The 22,323-nt window shown below is 34.4% G+C and overlaps 1 protein-coding gene across 1 annotated transcript in view; it reads right to left on the bottom strand.

The window, feature by feature from the left end:
• The window catches only part of timeout (circadian regulator timeout), a 312,058-nt gene that overhangs the window by 27,326 nt on the left and 262,409 nt on the right, over positions 1 to 22,323 (bottom strand). Inside the window, exons 16-20 of the mRNA XM_012295970.2 lie at positions 5,219 to 5,296; positions 5,039 to 5,123; positions 4,770 to 4,968; positions 3,491 to 3,728; positions 2,082 to 2,179 (exon numbers count right to left, since the gene is read on the bottom strand). Of these exons, the coding sequence (XP_012151360.2) occupies positions 2,082 to 2,179; positions 3,491 to 3,728; positions 4,770 to 4,968; positions 5,039 to 5,123; positions 5,219 to 5,296 (698 nt within the window). The remainder of the gene's footprint in view (positions 1 to 2,081; positions 2,180 to 3,490; positions 3,729 to 4,769; positions 4,969 to 5,038; positions 5,124 to 5,218; positions 5,297 to 22,323) is intronic.

Below are 22,323 nucleotides of genomic sequence, written 5' to 3'. Positions count from 1 at the left end.
ATATTCTTTGCCCGGCGGGGCGGATCGAGGTTGGCACCTCTCATACTCTGATGTGCCTCCCCGACCCGCCGCCATTCTGCCAAGGGGCATCACGGTCTGGGTATCCTCTCTGTAGTTAGACGCGAAAGCGCTGGGGGAAATGGGAACCCTCCGCCAACTGGGGTGTATCACTCGTTCTTGCCAAAGGTATCTTCGGTTCATCTTTGCCGTCGTGGTTCACGTAAGCCACTGTGGACTACCCTTTGACCCATGGAAAGCAAGGTTCACTTGGCGAAAAATACTGTTCCCCTTTTTTGACAGAAAGTTCTTCTAACTTTCTTTTCTTTTAGTAGAAAGTTCTTCTAACTTTCTTTTCTTTTAGTAGAAAGTTCTTCTAACTTTCTTAGCTTCTAGTAGAAAGTTCTTCTAACTTTCTTATTTCCCTTTGCTTTTTGAATTCGTCATAGATTATTTGAGTGCAATTTTAGAGTGAGAGGTACCGTGCGGCGTTTAGAATAAGTTAAGCGTGCGTGTGTGGGATCCCATGCGATTAGTATTAAGTTAATGGATGCGTGTGTGTGTTTGTGTAATACAAGTTCTTTACTGGATTGTGGTAAAGAACTTGTATGTAGAGTCAGAACTCATTTATCCTTCTGATAAATGAGGTTGCATTTGGAGGGTGGAAGGGATTTGGAGTTAGGGTGGGTTACTATCGTAGCCACCTCCACGTGGTGTGACCTGGTAATCGATATTGTTTTCTAAAAATGTTTTAAAGAATAATTTTTAGAAAACGATATCGAGCTAAGAGCTACGATTAGAATTTAAGTTGTAATTTTTATATGGAGAAAAATAAAATTTCTCATATCTCAGTTTCTTTACAAAGAATTCATATATTTAAGAATAATAGATATATCGATGTATAGATATCTAGATATAAAAGATGTACAGGGTGTCTCACAACCAGTGTAGGTCCCTGAAATGGGGGACAATTGACGTGATGCCGAATAAGATTTCCTTTTGTAAAAATGGGGTTTGAAGCTTCGTTTCTTAATTATTAAGGAAAAACACGGATCAATCATAGCGCGCGTGATCCTTGTGCTGGGATTGGTGAATTACCACGAGTGGAATTACTACGAATGGATCTACCCCGCGTCGAATAACCAGGCGTCGAGTTACTACGTGTTGAATTACCACGCGTGGAATTACTACGTGTCGAATTACCACGCGTCGAATTACCACGCGCCGAATTACCACGCATCGAATTACCACGCGTCGAATTACCACACCTGGAATTACTACGTGTTGAATTACCACGCGTGGAATTACTACGTATCGAGTTACTACGTGCCGATTTACCACGCATCGAATTACCACGCGTAGAATTACCACTCCTGGAATTACTACGTGTCGAATTACCACGCGTGGAATTACTACGTATCGAATTACTACGCGCCGACTTACCAGGAATAGAATTATCACGCGTCGAATTACCACGCGCCGAATTACCACGCATCGAATTACCAGGCGTCGAATTACCACGCATAGAATTACCATGTGTGGAGTTACCACGCACTGAATTCCAACGCGTGGCGTAGAATTACCACGCGTGGAATTACTACGCCTAGAATTACCACGCGTCGACTTATTGGTCCGTGTTTTTCCTAATAATTCAAAAACGAAGCTTCAAGCCCCATGTTTGCAAAAGGAAATCTTATTCAGAAATACGTCAGCCAACTCCCATTTCAGGGACCTACACTAGTTGTGAGTCAACCTGTACATCCTCATAATTATTATAAAAATTACAAATATTTTTATAACTTTAATACATGTATAAAATAGAATTTCTTTAACATAAATCATAAATTAAGGTTTAAAACATTCTAGTTAAATTAAAGTTTTAATTATTGGGTAAAGTTTGAATTATTGCATTCCGCTAATGTTGATATGAATTTTCAAGATTAATCTACTGAATTTAAAAGAATCGTAGTATTACATGAATTCAGATAATTATTCCATAATCTGATATTCAAATTTTTATACAACACGTATTAACGTTACAAGCAATATCTCATATGCAAAAATAAAAATGAATTATTACGTACCTTAGAATTGACGATCAAACACAATTCTTTCAGTTTTTTTATGATGCCACGTCGTGTTCGTTCTTGATTAATGTTTTCCAATATCCAATCGACGACATCTATATCAACAAAATGTAAAAGCATTTTAGTTAATGTAAATTTAAGTTCTCATTTTACTTTCTTATATTAACTACATAACTTTGGAATTGAGTTTCGAAAACCTCGTACAAGCTGTGTAATTAAAATTAGGAATGTTGCAATGACGAATATGTATACGTGTAAAACACAGAACAAAGCCTACTGCACATTTTGCACGAAATTTAAAGCGAAACGGGGAGAAATTACATTTTTATTGCACAGAAAAGTTAACAATTCATTAACATCAACCACACTGAAATGCAGTTCACTTTAGATTAAAAATGAAGTACAATAAATGAATCAAAGATGAATAAGCTCATCATTTTTGCTAAGAGTATATATACACTTTGCAAGTGCATATAGTTGGAGTTGAACGTTCGTTACTATAAGAAAGTACATTTTGATTTATAATTTCATACTTTAAATAATATAGGGTCACAAATAAAGAAACGTGTTATTTGAAGCAATAGTGATACAAAAAGTCATTACTAGGTATTTATAATTTTTTATCAAGAATCGAAAGATTAACCTTTCTACTTATGATGCTAATGCACACTCGTGACGCACATCACAGTTTAAATATCATAAAAATAAATTGTGCTTGCTGTACAATTAAGTTTTGAAGTCAATATCTGTTACAGTTTGTACAACTGAAGATCGCTAAACTCAAAATAAGTCTGACATTTCAAGTTTTTTTTATTTATTTTAATATTGCAATGAAGATTAGTTAGATCTGACTGACGCAACTGTCGAAGGAATCATAGCTTAAGGGTTAAGATTAGTAATCGAATATTTCAAATATGAATTCTGAGGATTGTTTAGGACCTATAGCGAAAAATTGATATGCTCCTTATTCGTCTCACAATGTATTGGTGGACGAACAAGGACAGTAGAAATTCGATTTCTAAAAATGTGGAAAATGCAATTTCGCGTTACAAGAATCCTATGATGAATCTCACTCGAATTTAGAACACATTTCAATTTGCTGTTCAAGTCCAACTACAATTTGCATAGTCAAGGATTACATAGATTACATAGATTACAAGGATCTGCATAATCAAATACAAAACTGACCATTTAAACCTTCTTCATCTATTCTAATATTACAGCTGTGGCTAGTTAGCTCTAATGCACCCGACAAATCACAAGATAAGAAATGAAGAGGTTGAAACAATTTTGAGGTAACTTCAAAACTGGTTGATTAAAACGTTTAGTTATCCAGACATAAAAAACCAAGGAGAAACCGTGATATGCAATAGAATTCGCTCGGAGCGGAAATCAGAACAACGTACCCTGGGGATAGTTGTTAGTCTGATGTTCCATAAAGAGGGTGCGTAACTCGTCCTCTTGGGCCTCGGTCCAGAAGCTTCGTGGAGGTTTCTTGTTATCCGTTTCTGCGTTATAACCGTCAACGACTTCAGCCGCATCTCGAGTGGTCTTCCAAAAAAGCAGCTCCATGTACGCTTTCCGGTTTTTCTGCGCGACTTCGATAAAGCGGCGAATTATGAAGATCGCAAACTTCTGAAGTTCCTGTAAGGAGGGACTCGGTTTTTATGACGGGACACTCGTTAAAGTAGACTCAGAAATGTTTTATAAAACTGTTCTGTAAAGAGAAAAATTATATTTTGGGAGACTGGTAGTTGAGACATTTTTAGAGACTGACATTTTTTTAATTGTTTCTTTTTTAATGACAAACATTTGTCTTATTATTCTGTAGTTAAATTCGTTCTTTGAATAATTGCATGATCTGATATTTTGAAACAATTTTATGTCATGAAATTGTGTCAAACGTTTACATCTCGAAATTGAATGCCCGATCTGCAACCACTAATACATTAATTTCGAGGTATGATAATAAAATCAGAGATGCAAACATGTGGAAATTATAGAGGGTTGTGACCTTACTTATGAAATTAACCTGTTGAACTCAAATGACGATGTTGGCTGAAATTTCATTCGTTTCATAATGAAATTAACCCTTTGACGCACAATGTAGTTAAGATTATTTCTACATGGAAATACAATCATGTTTGTCCGAAGGGTGGTTGCAGGAAATGTGACATAATTAGAGCTACTATTTCTAATGTGGTGCGAATTGAAACTTGTAATGATGAACTAAGTAACTTTATAAATTTAGAATTGCTATTATTTGCTATATTTTTTTTTATTGTCTTGACTATTATATTCTTTGTTTTTCAACAATTGTTTATAATTGAGCGTATAACAATTGTCTTCAAATGCAGTCAAAATAATATCAAAATCATTCAGAAATTTAAGGTAAACTCAATTCTGTTACTAGAATTTGTTAGTGTTAAAAATTGTTTAGTAACAATAGTACAATATATTAATATATTTCATATCTAAAAAATTAGAACCTTGAAAATTAAGTTGAGACCTAAAAAAACAGCAAATTAATTAAAATCTAAATAAAACAAATTAATTGAAATTTAAGCAAAGCAGTCTAACAAAAACAGTAAACTAACTGAAATCTAAACAATATAGACAATTATTTAAATTTTAAGCAAAACAATGTAACAAAATTAGTGAATTAAACAGCTTCCATAAAATTACCTTATGAGCAGGATGCTTAGACTCAAGTATTCTCTGAAAAACACGGAACATCGATGCTTGAAACATCATTCCAGGCATCTTACAATCCCAAGCAATTCGATGAAGCATCTTGTTAACGTAATGGTTTACTTCATCAGTGTTCTTATCAAATTGTCGTAGCAAGATCAGCAAAGCTCTAACAACTTTCACGTTGGCAAATCTTAAACAAAATTTGCACGATTAAATATGGAGAACGAAGTACTTATTTGTCGTTACACAATCGTGTTTACCTGTGAACGAAGTCAGGGAAACTGAAATCCGATTCCACCGCAACAGAACGTGGTTCGGATTCATCCTCCTCGTCTTCATCTTCCTCTGAAATGTTTTATCCGACGTAATACTAGCCTAATCTAACTTATCGTTCGCTAAAAAATATTAAGATATTCTGTGTATTTTATTGTGTACACTACCTGGATCGTCATTGAGTAGAGTTTCAATGGTGTCTTGTTGAGTTGAGTCAGTTTGTGTGACGGGATCTTCTTCGACCACTGAAAACAAAATAAATCATTTTATTTTTAAAATAACTTAGAACTTCGATATTATTAAATATTATTTCATTTAGTATATTTGTTTATTATATAAAGAAGTATATAAACTAGTTATCAGTTCAATGGGAAATGGGTTAAAATGTGAGTACCAATGTTTTTATTTCAGTTATTCCATAAAATTAAATTCGAGATGAAATTCAAGATGTTAATCCGTTTTAGGATATTTGTCTGATTAACTGTAATCTCATAATATTACTGTAATGCTGCGAAAATCTGTCTTTCCTCGGGCTTAAGCTAGCGATCGATTGATGGCTTTCGGCGACCGTTATTACTAACATAATAAAAAGAAGTAGCGATTTTTCACGTAATCCTCTTATGACTGAATTAACGCTTTCGAGCACTTGCCATTATTGGTCATCGCGCTTTTAATGATTATTAAATATACATCAATATCCGTTAAATATAATTTCATACATTTTAATAATAAAATTATGTGATGCATCACCACTTTATTTACCTGAATAAAATAAAATGCTTCAGTCAACATTTTGTTTAACTACATAAAATAAAAAGTTAGAATTGACACTTTACTGACATAAATAAAATAAAATGTTCTAATCAACACTTTATTGACATAAATAAAATAAAATGTTTTAATCAACACTTTATTGACATAAATAAAATAAAATGTTACAATTAACACTTTACTGACATAAATAAAATAAAATGTTCTAATCAACACTTTATTGATATAAATAAAATAAAATGTTCCAGTCAACATTTTGTTTAACTAAATAAAATAAAATGTTACAATTAACACTTTTCTGACATAAATAAAGCAAAATGCTCTACTTTATTTCTTAAGTCAAATTGTGCACCAATTAACACTTTAATCTTCACGTTAAACTCATCATAAATCCCAAGAGATACTATTTTATTTTATTTTTAATTGTTTCATAACTACTGTGTACCTACTAGCAAAACTGAAATAAAATTGCGAAAAGAGACAAACAGTTACAACCTAACAAACACTGTACAAACTCATAAAGGAAGATAGGATAAAACTTATAACACAACACCCAGTACATATGTACCTATTAACAAAACTAAAATAAAATTGTGAAGTGAAACAAACAGTTATAGCCTGAAAAACACTTTACAAACTCCTAAACGAAGTTAGAATAAAACTTGTAACAGAACACCTAGTACACATGTACCTACTACCAAACCTAAAATAAAATTGCGAAGTGAAACAATTAGTCTACCAAACACTTTACAAACGAAGATAGGATTCGTTAGGGAGCACCCAGTATATGAAGTTTCAAACGACCAGCATCGACAGTCAGAAAAAGGAAACAAGTTCCATTTCAGTGGTAAATTCGGTACAGCTAAACCACTCTATTGGTGCTAGAAAGGACTCGAACGTGGACAGTCGTTTTTTGGCGCGATCTAACTGCGACAAATCGTAGGTGGGGATTTAGACCGCGAAAGCGGAGATCACGGGATGGTTTGTTAAAATCTATCGATGAAAAAAAAAAAACGGGTCGTGAGAGGAAAAAAAGGTCGCGGTTGGATTAATTTACGGAGGTCATGCGGAATTCCGGAAATGGCGATGGTCTGGCTCACGAAATGGCCACCGGAATCCGCGTGTATACACGCGGAGCGCGAATGTGGAATCCGATCGGTCCGATTTCACAGGTTTCGGGTTACTCTGCTCTTTTTTTGCTCTCTTTGCAATGCAGCAGGCGAATCCCGACCGGCGAATTAAGCAGCCGTGGAAAGACGATTACATTTTCGACGAGTCTGACGGAGCCAGTGGCCAGTGAAAAATTGCGCCGGGTGAAAGCAACGATTGGATCGACACAAAGCCTCGTTACGCGGTAAATTTTCTAAGGCTTCCCGTCCTTTTTCTTCGCTTTCAACGCTGTATTTCGTTTCACCTTATCGGTGAAAGTTTCGTGAATGATATTTCAGCCAATTTCATCTATTTTTAACTTACGCAACTCTGTTACCGGAAAATTAATCTTCCAATGATTTCTGAGATTTAACACTAGAACTACCGACATTAAATGCTGGTTTATCGAAGAATAAAAGATAAAATGAAAAGGGAAATAAATAAATACTGAAGCACCAAGTAACATATAGAACTAGTTTTTATCTCAAAAAAATATAACAGACATTTCCATAAAATCACGACAATAAAATTTTGTAACATAAAACGAGAATATTGAAACCAGTCATTTTGACTGATTGGTAGTTCTAGTGTTAAAATAAAAATTTTTGAATTCTTACAGATAAGCAATTTTAAAATGAAAAAGAAGAAATCTTACTTGGTGTGAATGATACAATTTTTTATTTGAAATCTAATTTTTCTGGTAACGTGGATGGTTAAATTAATCAGGTTATATGTAATGAATAATAAGACAGGTAGTTGAATATACAGTGTTCTACCTTCAATTTCTACTTTAAATTATTCTACCACGATGGAATGATTATATTAGATTAGGCTATATTTTCTGAAGACATTCTCCCTTGTTCCCATAATGGAATTTTGAAGGTCCTCAAATATTTACATAGAAACTGAAAAAATATTATGCTTCTACCTTAACGAAAGAAATTTTTCAATTTTTCTTTTTAAATAATGAAGCACTATTTTTTTTCTAGAGATTAAAAATTTCTTTAAATTTCTTGCTTCAGAAACTATAATCAATATCTAATTAAGAAGCTATAGAGCTTATAATCGTCCAGCAATAATAGAAATATTAAAAATTATCGCAGAAAGTTTCGTTTTAAGTGTACTATGTAGCATCGACTAAAGAAAACTTTGCCAGTTGTCCGAAGAATCTGGTTTGCTTGAGTGATGTCGACGATGATGCTATTTCAACCGAAAGTTTTAATTGTTCCTTTCCGCGGTCTTCTGAACTCGTTGCGTCGACTCGAGATAAAATAAAGTGTTCCGAGAACCGCGACATTTTCATCTAAACTTAAAAGATTTCATTTCTCTCGAAATAAATAGAAAATATTTAATTTACGACGGCAATAGTTAACTAAGAAATTACGCGGTATAATGGAAATAATTTAATGTTGAGGAAGTTGAGGATCATTTATGCAACAGAACTGTTGAAGTTCATTAATTAAGAACGGAAAGATATTTTAGTTTGAACGAAATAGGAAATCTATTAAACGACAAGAAGATTATTTTAGGGTGGAACGATTAATTTTAATTCTTTATGAAATGATTTTGTAATAGATATTCAATATTTTGTACATTTTTATTGTTAGTATTTTTAATACTTCTATTTTTACCACTTATATTTTTTTGTTTTTACTACCAACATTTTTATTATTTTTACTGTTTTTACTAATAATATCAAGAGTAGATAAAATTATATAATAAAAATTATAAAATAGTAGATAAAAAATAGTAAATTTACAAGAAGATAAACAAATAAACAAATTATTTACAAACTATTTATCAAATATATTTACATTACCATATGTGATGTATATTCATCACTTACCAGATTTAAAAAAAAAAGTAAAAGTGCATGTTATCCTTGAAGAGGTTAAAAGCTAAAGGTTCCTAATGATCATAATTCGTAACACATATGCGATTTTTGTGAATAGTATACGTCAGTAAGTTATTTTACGAATAATATAAAACAATTTTTGATAGATAAGCCTTGTATACAGTTAATAAGAGATCCAACAGTTTAGGTTATTCGTTAACAGATTTTTTATGGCGGCAATTACAATCGGAAACAGCACGCAATCAGAAATCGCGATAGCATTTCCGCGGTAATGAAGTTTTAATCCGATTTCCATGGGTGATATATGTATTTGACAGGTAACTACGAATGGTACCTATAGATATTTCGAGGTATTGACCGTGCAAATCGACTCCGTGGCATGACGTTTGTGTAAATGTAGCTCTTGACAGAATTATGCTTACAGGGATTCAGCTAATCTGTCTGAGTAAACAGCAAAATGATAGAAACCGTATTTAGCGCATTATTCAATGGTTTTTTTTGTTTCGTTGAAATGTTTCGACAGTTTGTAACAATCTTTCTCACAAAATTAGTGAGATACATGATATATGTATTATAGATAATAAAAATATTAAAGATATTACAATACAGTCTCTTACATAGAATAGTTATATAATTCTTTCCAACTTGCCCATATATATTTTATAAGTTAAGTTTTTTAACAACCAATGTATATGTATGTGCTCATTATTTTTTTCTTATATTGTGCAAAAACCAAAAATTTTGCATAATTAATAATAGATTATTAAATATCTTACATAAATAATATGTATACGTTCTCATAATATAAACACATATGTATACACATATGTCTACACAAAAGTACATACATATATGTTCTGCATACATTCTGTTTAGCAACTAATTGTAAGATGTATAAATGTCTACTACATTCATTTGCGATTCTGTTAAGGTAGAACTAACTGATATAATCCAGAAATACAATCTTGTTATACGCAGAGGAGTTATAATATAATTCATAGTCCCGAGAATTGTTGGGGATCGTGCTCCATCTAGGAATTGCATACCTATGCAAGAGTTTCGGAACTAAACACGTTCGTCGATGTTCTATCGACGCTATTTGAAATATTGGAACAATATATGCATTGTATACAAGTTTAAAAATTAACAAAATTCCTAAATATCTCCAATTTTCAAATTTTCAAAATTTAAACTCCACTTCTCAAATTTTATAGTTTCAAATTTTTTAAGTTCTAAGTCTTTGTGTCCGATTTCTCAAGTAGAAATCTAAAATTCTCAAATTCTCAAATTTTCAAATCTTCAAATTTCTAAACTCTCAAATTCCCAAACTCTCAAATCCCCAAATTCTCAAATCCCCAACTTCGCAAATCCCCAAATTCTTAAATCCCCAAACTCTCAAATCCCCAAATTCTCAAATCCCCAAACTCTCAAATCCCCAAACTCTCAAATCCCCAAACTCTCAAATCCCCAAACTCTCAAATCCCCAAATTCTCAAATCCCCAAACTCTCAAATCCCCAAACTCTCAAATCTCCAAACTCTCAAATCCCCAAATTCTCAAATCCCCAAACTCTCAAATCCCCAAATTCTCAAATCCTCCAACTCTCAAATCCCCCAATTCTTAAATCCCCAAACTCTCAAATCCCCAAATTCTCAAATCTCCAAACTCTCAAATCCCCCAATTCTTACATCTCCAAATTCTGAAATCCTTAAATTCTCAAACCCTCAAATTCTCAAATCCTCCAACCCTCAAATTCCCAAATATCCAAACACCCAAATTTTCAATTTAAAACCCACCTAAATTCCAAACACAGTGTATTAAAAAATTAATCAACCAAGAGCCAGATTTCAGAACATCCATTCCACACGAATGAAGAGAACAAACGTATCTAGTATAAAGGGATGACATAAGTATACTTTACGACTGAATTCTATATATCCATTCAGAGAGAAGCACCGTGCTAAAATTTCGCCGCGTTAGATTACCAAAGGCTGGTTCATCTGATAGATTAACCACTTATGTACTTGTGTACAGGTTCTCTCGGATCAACGATTACTAACGGTGCACGACCAAAGTCTCCTGATAACTCAGGTTATGTCTCGTTACAGGCTTATCGATCGAGCCCACGATTCAATGGCGACATATAATGGTGCACCTGCGTGTGCACAGGTGTGTGCGCATACAGGTGTCTCAGCTATACAAAGGCGATTTACACGCGATTATAGTGTCGCTCCTAGCACGTTCATGACGACGCTTGATTGATTTGTGCTTTAGTAAGTTTTGTTTAATTACATCTTATCGTGTCCAATAATGACGCGATGAGAATTATTAACATTTTTTATGCTGCGGTGATGATGAACGTATGGAGGTTCAATCAGTAAAAACTATGATGTAAAACAACTCGTTACTTGCAAGGCCGACTCTGCACGAAACAAGACCTTGCAAAACAATTAATATTTCTTCCAAATTCAAATAAGCTTGTTGGGTCTTAGAATGCAGCGATAGATTTCATAGTGAGAGGAGACCTCAGTACAAGTTTCTAGTAATATAATACTTATGACATATGTCGACATTATCATCTATTAAAACCTATTGCAATTATACTTATTCAAACTATTTACATTATTTTACAAATATTCTGGTAATTTTTCAGTGTGCCAGTTTAACTAGTGTAACTCCCGAAGGGGTTGTAGCTGAGGTTCTAAACCTTTACTTTGCGAAAATGGGGTTTGAGGTTTCATTCTTGAATTATTAACGAAATACACATGTCTAAACGCGGTAGTGATGGCTTCGAGTGTGGCCGTGATCGTAAATAGCGTAGATTGCAAAGAAAACATAGAGAAACACACAGAAACTTTTCAGTCTATCTATATAATCTAGATTAGAATTAAAAAATTTTACAGCTCCATCGAAAATGAACTTTAACATATTCAGCTAAATTTACGCAACAATCACATTCATTATCGAAAGTGAACAAATTTCTATTAGGTTTTAGAAAGCATATTACAGCGAGAGGATTAAACCTCGGTACAGGTTTCTAGCAATAGTTTAACAGTTTTTCGTTCCTTCAGTTGTTGTTTCAAATCAATTCACCCGCAGCTGCAATACCCGAGGAGTCATTGTATTCTAGCGAGTATTTTTTTATTGTTAGTCACATCTAAACCCTTAACTTCAGCAGTAGTCTTTTGTTTGCAATTTTCTATTCATGTCGAGGTTGTTGGTTTTACTACTTGCTCCTGTAACTTTGAAAATTCAGACCGACTTCATACGTCACATTTTCATCTCCACCCGAATTTTAGCTAAACCAACAGAAAATCAGAAATCGTTGTCCCTCATCAGTGACACAAAAATTGTACCATTCCCAGCTTTTATGAAACCTAAAAATCTTTGAAGAGACATCGAGGCATCAAATAGATGGTAAAATAAACTCTAGTCTGAAGTCAAATTCATCAGACACAGTCCACTTATGTTCACTTGGGAATCCTAATGACTCTATGCGTCGTTTAATCGCCACTCTTGCTGACGCTGCGACGCACATAGAGGCGATATGTCTCCTATGATATATTATAGTCATTATACTAAATTTTCCCAGTCCATTTATTCGTAATTAAAATAATTAAATTGCAATATTCCTTTATCAGCAACATTTATACCTATTTTCTATTATTTCATGAAACGTTAATGTCTTCAGCAATAAAATTTTTTGTAATAAAATGCGAAATTTGAAATCAATTTTGGTTCTACCATCGAAGAGGAGTACCAGTACTATTTGTATTCAACTGAGGTAGAAAAAATAATACGACTTGTTAGGTATTCTGTTATGAGAAATCACAGCTCATCTTCCATTCAGACACACCCTTGGATAATACACCATAGAATTGCAGCGTCTTCGTCGTCGAGAAAGTTTCTTTTCTCGTTATACGTGGAAAGTTTCAACAAACGGTAGAATATAATTCTGGCGCAATAATAAAATCTCAAGATTGTTATTCAGCAGGTCGACTATAAAAGTTACCTCTATAACCTGTTTAGCTGTCAGATTGCGAGTCGTATCAAATTGCAAGCTCGAGCGCTACTTACAAGACTTAGTATTTACTACTTTTAAATTCTGAAGTTCGCAACGGCGGTTAAACTCGCTATACTTTAGGAACTTTGCCTTTCAATTTCCTACTTTGCTGCTCTTTCCCTTTTCTTTCGATAGAAATCCTTGCTGACGATATGTTACGACGTTCGTGCTTTAAGCAATGTAAAATTGCTAATAAAGACCATTCACGGAAGTTTAAACTTCCAGTTATTAGTTGACTATTTTATTGTAATTTGTTTGTTAAGTTAAAACAGCGAGGATGAAATCAGGAAGGTTAAATCAGTGATGAGTTGCCCACCGAAGAGATCGTGGGCAACGATGTGAACGGTTCTTGCAGTAAAGAAGTATGAACGAGGACAGTACGAGATTAAATAAATAGATTGTAAACTTACAAATTTGTAGGTATTCAAATTGTTAAACTTACAATTGGGAATTTAACAGATGTTCAAATTGTTAAACCTTCATTTCGAAATTTAAGAAACGTTCAATTTGTCAAACTTACAATTGGAAATTTACTAAATATTCAAATTGTTAAACTTACAATATTGGAAATTTGACATATGTTCAAATTGTTAAATTTACACTTGAAAAATTTACATGAAGGTAATTTTACATGAAAGGAATTAAAATTTAAATGAAAGATATTCATACTTTAAAATTGAAACACTTAGTCAGTTTATATAATTTCATACATATATAGTTTGTAAGTTCTCAGTTAATAAAAAGAATGTATTTATTTATTTTTGTTAAAAAAATACGTCCTGAAAATGATTGGAAAGATTGAAAGCAGGCGATTTTGATCTTCAACAAAATTAATCACACTCCGAATGACCTCACAAGTCAGAAACAAACAATTTGCAAGCAGTATACGATGGAAATTCGGTTCATTCAACTGTAGAGCTGACAAAACAATTAGGTATCGATCAATCAAGAGTGGTGGAAAGTTGGGGAAAACAGGGTAGACGAATCCGACGAGGTATTATTGTTTTTTTTCCTATAATATTAGCTGCGATATACGGCCATTGCAGTGAATTTGAATCATCTCCATGAACTATATCAAAATATCTGTGGATACCTTTCAGGAAGTTTGACAAAATTACAATGAATAATAAACATTTTCGAGATTCTTATTTTATCATTAAAATAATTTCTGTCTATAAGGAAAATTTGCAAAATCTGCAAAATTATAAATTTTGTTGACTTTGAAATTGATATAGAAATTTTGGATATTGAATTTACTGTATATTTAAATGTATATATTTAGAAATATTAATGTTCCAAATTTGTACAATTAGAAATTAATTAATGGAATAATATTTTTGTTGTACACAGTGCAAGAAATTTATTATACTCAGTGCAAGAACTTTGTTGCGTCCACCACAAGAAATTTATACTCGCAAGAAATTCATTACACCCCACACAAGAAATTTGTTGTATTCACTCCCAGAAATTCGTTGTATAAAACAGAAGAAATTTGTTGTATCGACTACAGTCATTTCTCTTCTGGACCCTCAGAAACACGTTTCCATCCTCCGTTGAGTAGAACTTGTACTCATTATTATAACGGTAACGTGGCTTCTGGATGGCTACAGTTAACCAGCTTATTAACGTAATTAACGTACAGAGGGTTCTCGAAAGGGGAGCTTCCGGTGTCGTCGTAGGAAGAAAAGAGGCTTCGTTCCCTTGCAATTTGATACTCGCCACAAAGCGACGAGCAAGACGACGTTCTGTACTTCTTCCGCGAGACATTCTTAAAGGGCTCTTTAGAGTCAGCCCGGTTGCTCTTTGTCCGCGTATCACGCGAGGGTTAAAGTTAAAAAAACCTTTGATGTTCACCGTCTGCCTTTGAATGTCTACCGAATGTTCAGCCTTTTTCAGCAAAAATTCTGTGGTCGAGCCTAAAGGAACGCTTTAAACTGCGCTATTTATACAATCTCCTATTTACGTGGGTAACACGCTACTCTTTCACACCGATTTTTCAATGAACTAAAGTGACCTTTTATGGCGATTCAATATGTTCATTTTACTCGTTTAGGTTCATTACTCTTATAGTAATAGACGAAACAAGGAAAGAGTATCGTTCATCAAATTCCTAAATTTCCAAATCTCGAAGGTTCTAACTTTGTGCCTCCACATTACACAAGTAAGTAATAATAGTTTTTATAATTATATATACAAGTCTTTATAATTGTCCCTCCTATTGTATACTGTTAAAGACTATAATGACTCATATTAACCCTTTCGCTACGGTGATTTTTTCTGAGAAATGTGATTATGGTCTTATTTATTCTAATAAAAAGTCAGATATTCTTATTTATAAAAAGCAAAGCTAAAGCCTTTCTATACAGTTTTTTATCCTTCCTTTATGTACAAAGGATAATACAAATGACAAATGTTATAACACGCCGTCATAACTCTTTTTTATAAAAACTTTTTAATCGCTAGGAAAAAACTCTGTTGGTATAAAAGTGGGCGCCTATAGGTGCTCTCAGTAATACAAACACAAAATTTCTAAGCGCCTATAGGCGCCCACAGTAGCCAAGGGGTTAATTTAACCAGCGAATGTGTCCACTTAAATGTTCACATCAAAATGTACTTCAGACCACTCGTTTCAGTTTCAATTCACATTCAACTTTCTAAAGATCTAGATCTGAAGCAAGTAACTGATACTCCCAGCCTTGCAATTGCAAACTAAATTATTAGTAACAGAGTTAACGTCCTTTCCGCAGTTTCCCTTTCCGTTTTAAAATGCCACTTACTCTTCCACATTATTTCCGCGCCTCGCAAAAAGCGACTAACCGATACCACGCAAATTATTTCGGAGATTGCCTTTTTTAAATGCAATACATGGTGTGAATAAAAAAGAGAAGCAATCCGATACCTACGCCCATGGACGACGGTTATTATCTTCTCACAAATTACGACGGGGCGTTGCGCCACAGTTTTCGTCCTGGCTGCGTTAAACCGAGTTACACCTCGTCCTTTCGTTTCCACCCTCTATTTCTCCCGCAACCCCATCCCTTATTTTCGAGAATGAAACTTCTGATAGGCTCTGCTCGAACCTATTTACCTAGCCACCGCGTTAGGCAACACTTATTACAGCCAAGTAACGCAATCGCATAATGCCACCCTCGTGTTCGCACCCACGATAACGTCTAATTTAATGTTTTGGGGATCAAGATCGCGAGTGTAACTAGAGATCGGTATCAGGTACGAACAGACCCGAGAGAATGTTAATTATAATTTGTTGTTGGGGACACTGCTTACGCTGAAACTGTCTAGCGTTTTAATACGCCGCACGATTTATTGCCAGGGATTATTGGCTGAATAATTGATTACGCTGAAACATTTTGGAAATATTTTTTTTTAACGAGTCGATGTTTGTGACAATTTTATGGAAATTAAAAATTTGTGAAAATTAAGAAAAATTCTTTTTTGATGGTTTTGAGGAATTTTTTTGAGGGTTTAAATTTAAAATTATCAGAAGAGGTAATTTTCTTATGAATGAATATTTATTTCTAAATTGAATAATTAAAAAATTTATAAACTAAGCGAATAAATTGAAAATGTCTGGACTTATGAATTGAATAATTAGAAAATTTCTGATCCCGTAAACGTGTTAATTTGAAGAATAATAAATTTGATCATTTATTTCGTCCTCTCTGTAAATGTTTACCGTCCTCAATCCCCGCCGTATTTTCCCCAATTTTCTCCAAGCGAGACCAGATTTGTTTCCCAGTGTACATACTTCAGAATCTGTACAATTTATTGCAGCTTTCTTATAATTTATTCCATCGAAACGAGACTGTTGCCTGTACATATTTGATATTCTTTTAATTTCTTATTCAAATTATTGATCGGTGGATTTGACGTACGACCCATTGAATATCGATAATATCTGGAATTCGAATTTTATTTCATATTCTTTCCAGTTCCTCTTCGTTCCCTTGACAATAGCTCGGCTCTGCAATCTTCCTTGATGGCTGTGAAAATATTTAAGAGAATAGTGGATACACATTTACCGGGAACTTGACACAGATTTAAAACCATTATCAGAAAAGGGATTTTAAAGGAATAGAAAATTTAAGATTTCCGTTCTATACGTTTCATAATACCCTCTGTAAATAATGACGTTATTAACGTTATAGCTTTCAAATTATTAAATGTATCGGGATGAAAAGGTCAGGTCATGTCTAAGGGAAAAAGTGAAGTATGGGTTATGCTTTGCAGTATTATCGAATTCAGCATTTGAGAGATTGAAAATTTAAAAATTTAGAAAGTTTTAAATTGACAAATTTCTGAATAATTTTCCTACGCCTATCTCAATTTTACATAAAAGTTTGATTTACCCAATTTTGATCAATTTTCTCTTATCAACAAAAACACCCTGGCAACAATTTTCTAAGCGTACAAATTTCTCCTCGGAAATCTTTACGCCTCTCGCGTTCATATTGTAAAATAACGAGACATAATTTGCGTAATAAAGTACGAAATGTACTACGCAGCTCACTAACCTACAATATTTATCTCATATTTTACATGCTGCATTTTCAACAAATTTTCGTAGGGTGTGAAAATTATTATCCTCCGCCATTATCTTTTATTTATACCAGGTAATACAATCTCTGCACATTAATTCACTTTACGAGATATCTTGATCGTCTGTTATAAATGTAATAATAATAAAATATTTCCGATAGTTGTTTATTAATGTTTAATTAACATGACGTGTTTGCATTATATTAAAGGGTGATTATAATCTTCGCAAACAAATAGCTGTAAGTAATAGGCAATAACTGTGGGTAATAAAGAGTGATATAGTACAGATAGAAGCTAGAATGAAATGTAATGAGCATGCATAAAATTCATGATTGCAGGCTATAAACCGCATGGTGCAATTGCCTTGAATCTACATTTACCAGCAACGTTTCTGACTTGAAATGCAAATTATTTTGGAGGAATCACCTACCAGTCTAGAGGGAGAAATAATATTTCAAATACAGTTCCGTAGTCGAAGAGATTCTGCCTCCTATTAACACAGTTTTACGACATGTATGTAGATGTCGAGTTACATTACGTGCCGAATTTTGCAACAAATTTTGCATACCGTAATTATCTAAAAGTGCATCACGTTGCAACTTGAATTTTGATGCATTACGAATTATTTTAGGATGATTATGTTTTCCGCAATGTTGCTTTCAAAATGAACGTTTCTAAGCCGAACCAAATATACAAAATGAAGAAATGTGTTTAAGATTCGATGGACTAAAGACATGTACGTTGCAACGACAGAAGTAACGATTAAGCAACGCAAACCATTAAAATTTACAATAAGTGAACATAAGTGGACTGTATATAACAAATTTGACTTTAGACTAGAGTTAATGGAAATGTGACGTATGAAGTGGGTCTGGTTTTTCAAAGTTACAGGGGCAGTTAGTAAAACCGAGCAACCTCGACATAAATAGAAAATTGCGAACAAAAGACTACTGCTAAGATTAAGGGTTTAGATGTGACTAACAATAAAAAATACTCGCTAGAATGTAATGACTCCTTGGGTATTGCTGCTACGGGTGAATTGATTTGAAACTGCAAATGAAGGAACGAAAAACTGTTAAACTATCGCTAGAAACCTGTACCGAGGTTTAATACTCTCGCTGTAATATGCTTTCTAAAACCAAACAGAAGTGAAATTTGTTCACTTTCGATAATGAATGTGATTGTTGCGTAAATTTAGCTGAATATGTTGAAGTTCATTTTCGATGGAGCTGTAAAATATTTTAATTCTAATCTACATTATATAGATAGACTGAAAAGTTTCTGTGTGCTTCACTATATTTTACTTGCAATCTACAGTATTCACGATCACGGTCACACTCGAAGCCATCACTACCGTGTTTGGACACGTGTATTTCGTTAATAATACAAAAATGAAGCCTCAAACCCCATTTTCGCAAAGTAAAGGTTTAGAACCTCAGCTACAACCTTCCGGGAGTTACACTAGTTGAACTAGCCCACTGAAAAATTACCAGAACATTTGTAAAATAATGTAAATAGTAAATAATGTAAACCCTTAATATTTGAATAAGCGTAACTGCAGTAATGTGTAGAAATGTAATAATGTTTACGGTTCTAATAAAAAATAACTCAGGTGAATAACATAAATATTTCCCGGTTTTGTATTATTTTTTCTTTATGCAATTATTTGCGAGGGACGCATGTAAATAGCTTCATGAGCATATTTGCGCCCGCGGGCACAAGGTTGAGAACTGCTAACTTACGCCATGTTTATTTCTCTTCATTGCTTTTCGTTACACTCTCGTTTCTGTATTTCAAACACAGGGTAATTGTACATATGGCCACATGTGTATAATCTATTTGATTCAAACAGTTTAAAAAAGTGTATTTGCAATAATGTGTAAAAATGTAATAATGTTTGTGATTTTAATAAATAATAATGCCAACGAATGGGTTAAATATTGTATCGTTAGAAAGGTGTACCGAGGTCTAATCTTCTGGCTGTAATATTTCTTATACTCAAAGTAAATTGCGATGAAATTAAAAATATTCTTTCCGTACATATTAATTATCAAACCTTATTAAACTCAGATCAGCGAGCCGTAATTTATCCGTTTCAATAAACGACACAAGGTATCGCCCTTCTTAATCTGCACTTTACCCTCCCTTCGTTTGCTTTTTTAATTAACAGAGCGATGGGAATTCGCGAATTTTCTCAACACCGAAAGGGCCAATAAATTTTCCTTTCAAATTAATCCGTTTTCACGGCGTGCGATCTTATTAACGTTTTCCCAATCACAAAAAGTCTGGCAAGTCGCTTTCATCCCCATGCGATCTCCAGGAAGCTGTTGGAACCAGATTAAAGCCGGCTGATCTTATCCAGCGCCTTCTTAAACCCTCCTGGTAGCTGCTTGATCGCCGGAGCAGAAGAAGTCGTCATTATCGAGTTTTCAATGAAACCCATTGTTGGTTAATGCCGAACGGAATCGATTATTCGCTGGTCGTCGTTTTCGGCCGTTGAAAGTGCAGACCATGCGATTTTCACGTGCGGATCGGTCGACGGTTTTTAGGAAGGATAACTGTTCCGATACTGGTTACACGCAAGTCACGTTTTATACCGTGGCTTTTGTTATCGAATCAGGAAGCTGGATAAATCGAACGAATAAAATCCCCGTTCGGAACTGTTACATCATCGGTCCTGAAAATTCTGCCGGTAGGACATTTCATTTGACAGTCGAAAGAATCGATTAAATAGAAAAAAAGATTGTACTCCAGAAAGATAATGCTGCGTCTGGTAAATGTAACGACTGCACCATGTCCTCGTTACTAGGGATCATGTTCTCAATTATTTTATTTTATTAAAAATGATATTTGAGGCAAAATGTTAAAACGTTGCAGTTGTAAGTACTTTATATAATGTTTCAAAGACTGGTTTCTTATTGGAGTGTTTCTTTACGAGTATAATTACAGATTTTTATGAGTAAGCCACAATACATATGTACTTCAAACATTCATTATTCCTTCAGACCTAACATTAACTATCTTTCATATGATAACATAACTATCATTCATTATACCATAATCTGATATCAACTAAGTTAATATTCACTACACATGAAGCAGTTAACGCTACATACATAAACCCATGACCTACGTGTGTATAAACTCATACATACATGATATATGCATACATACATGGACCTGTCACATATTTATACAAGCAACCGTCAACAGCACCTACATGAACTCGTTAACTATATACACATAAATGCATCAAATGTATCTACATGAACTCGTTAACTATATACACATAAATGCATCAAATGTACCTACATGAACCCGTCAGACACACATACGAACTCGTCAACTGTACCAGCATAACCTCTCAAGAAGACCATACGTTACTACACCAGCACACATAAACGTAAGTCATCCAATTGCACACGGATAGCAAAAAGATGGCAGTTCAAAAGTGCGACGACCGGTCAAGGGATGAAAACGTTTTACACCCTGCGGCTGCATACGAGATAAAGCAGAAAAAGAGGGTAAAAGATCTGAGGTGTTTATGGCCGTGTGATGCCACGAATCCAACTCGAAATGCTTACCATTTCGTTCTCCCGCAGGGTCTGTTCTTCCTTTTCCTGGCCAATCTGCTGGTTCCGTGGCAACCAGAAAATTTCGTATTCAGCGGCCGTCATGGTCCAGCACTACTATTAGGCCGGTAACTACTTATTCAAACCAGATCGCTTGAAACGTCCCCCTTTCTACAGGCTAGTTGACAACTCGAGCACGTTTCACGGCAAAATCCCCACCCGTTCTCTTTTCACCAACACCAGATGCGGTACTTCCACTGACGTCTCGGTTTCGCAACCCGCCGGTATCGTACCGGGTACAGTCAAGGGCATATACAGCTCTTCTAGGGAAAATGGCAAACGCGGAGGGGGATACGGTAGGTCAATTTTTGTGGATTTTGTGGGATGTGGATATTTGGGAATTGGTTATGAATTTTGAGATGTAGGAAAGTGGGAAAGGTTAGGTTAGGTGAATTTGGGGATTCGCTATCTCAATATGGGAATCTAGGGATTTGATGAGCGAGGAAATTCGTAGAACAATCTGGAAATTTGGGGATTTTGGGATTGGGGAATGTAGGAATGGAGGTATTGAATGTTGGGGATATTGGGATATGGGGACTTTAGAATTTGGGGATTTTGAGATTTGGAGAATTCGGGATTTGGGAATTTTGGAACATAGGAACCTTAGAATTTAGGGAGTTTGGGAGTTGGGGAGTTTTGAGATTTGGGACCTTTGGAACTTGGAAACTTTAGAATTTTGGGACTTTGGGATTTGGGAATTTTGGAACTTAGGAACCTTAGAATTTGGGGACTTTGGGATTTGGAGAGTTTGAGATTTCGGAGCTTTCGAAATTGGGGACTAAACGATTTGGGGACTTTGGGATTTAGGGACATTGGAAATTTGAGCCTTTGGTACTTTGGAATTTGGAAACGTTAAGCTCTGGCGACTGTGGAACTTGGAAACTCTATGATTCCGTAATTTTGGTAGTTGAGGCTTTTGTATTTAGAAACATTGAGATTTGGAGACCTCGGGATATAGCTAAGTAGGGATTTAGGAATCTAAGAATGTGAGTATCTAATGATTTAAGATTTCATAAAGGAAACATAGGAATATGAAGATCAAGGAATTTAAAAGCCTAGGAACTTAGGCTAATAGGTATCTGCCTACCTTGCAATTTGTGGACATTGAGATCAGAAGACCTAAGGACATACTTCTAAAAATTCAAGGATCTAGAAATTCAGAGACATTTCACTTGAAAATTTAGAAATACAGCAGAATAGGAATTGGAGAATGTTTAGGGACAGGTATTTAAGGGATTTATGAAGA

This window comes from Megachile rotundata, chromosome 7 (genome assembly GCF_050947335.1).
Source record: "Megachile rotundata isolate GNS110a chromosome 7, iyMegRotu1, whole genome shotgun sequence".
Taxonomy (NCBI): Eukaryota; Metazoa; Arthropoda; class Insecta; order Hymenoptera; family Megachilidae; genus Megachile; species Megachile rotundata.
This window is presented reverse-complemented; position numbering and strand designations above follow the sequence as displayed.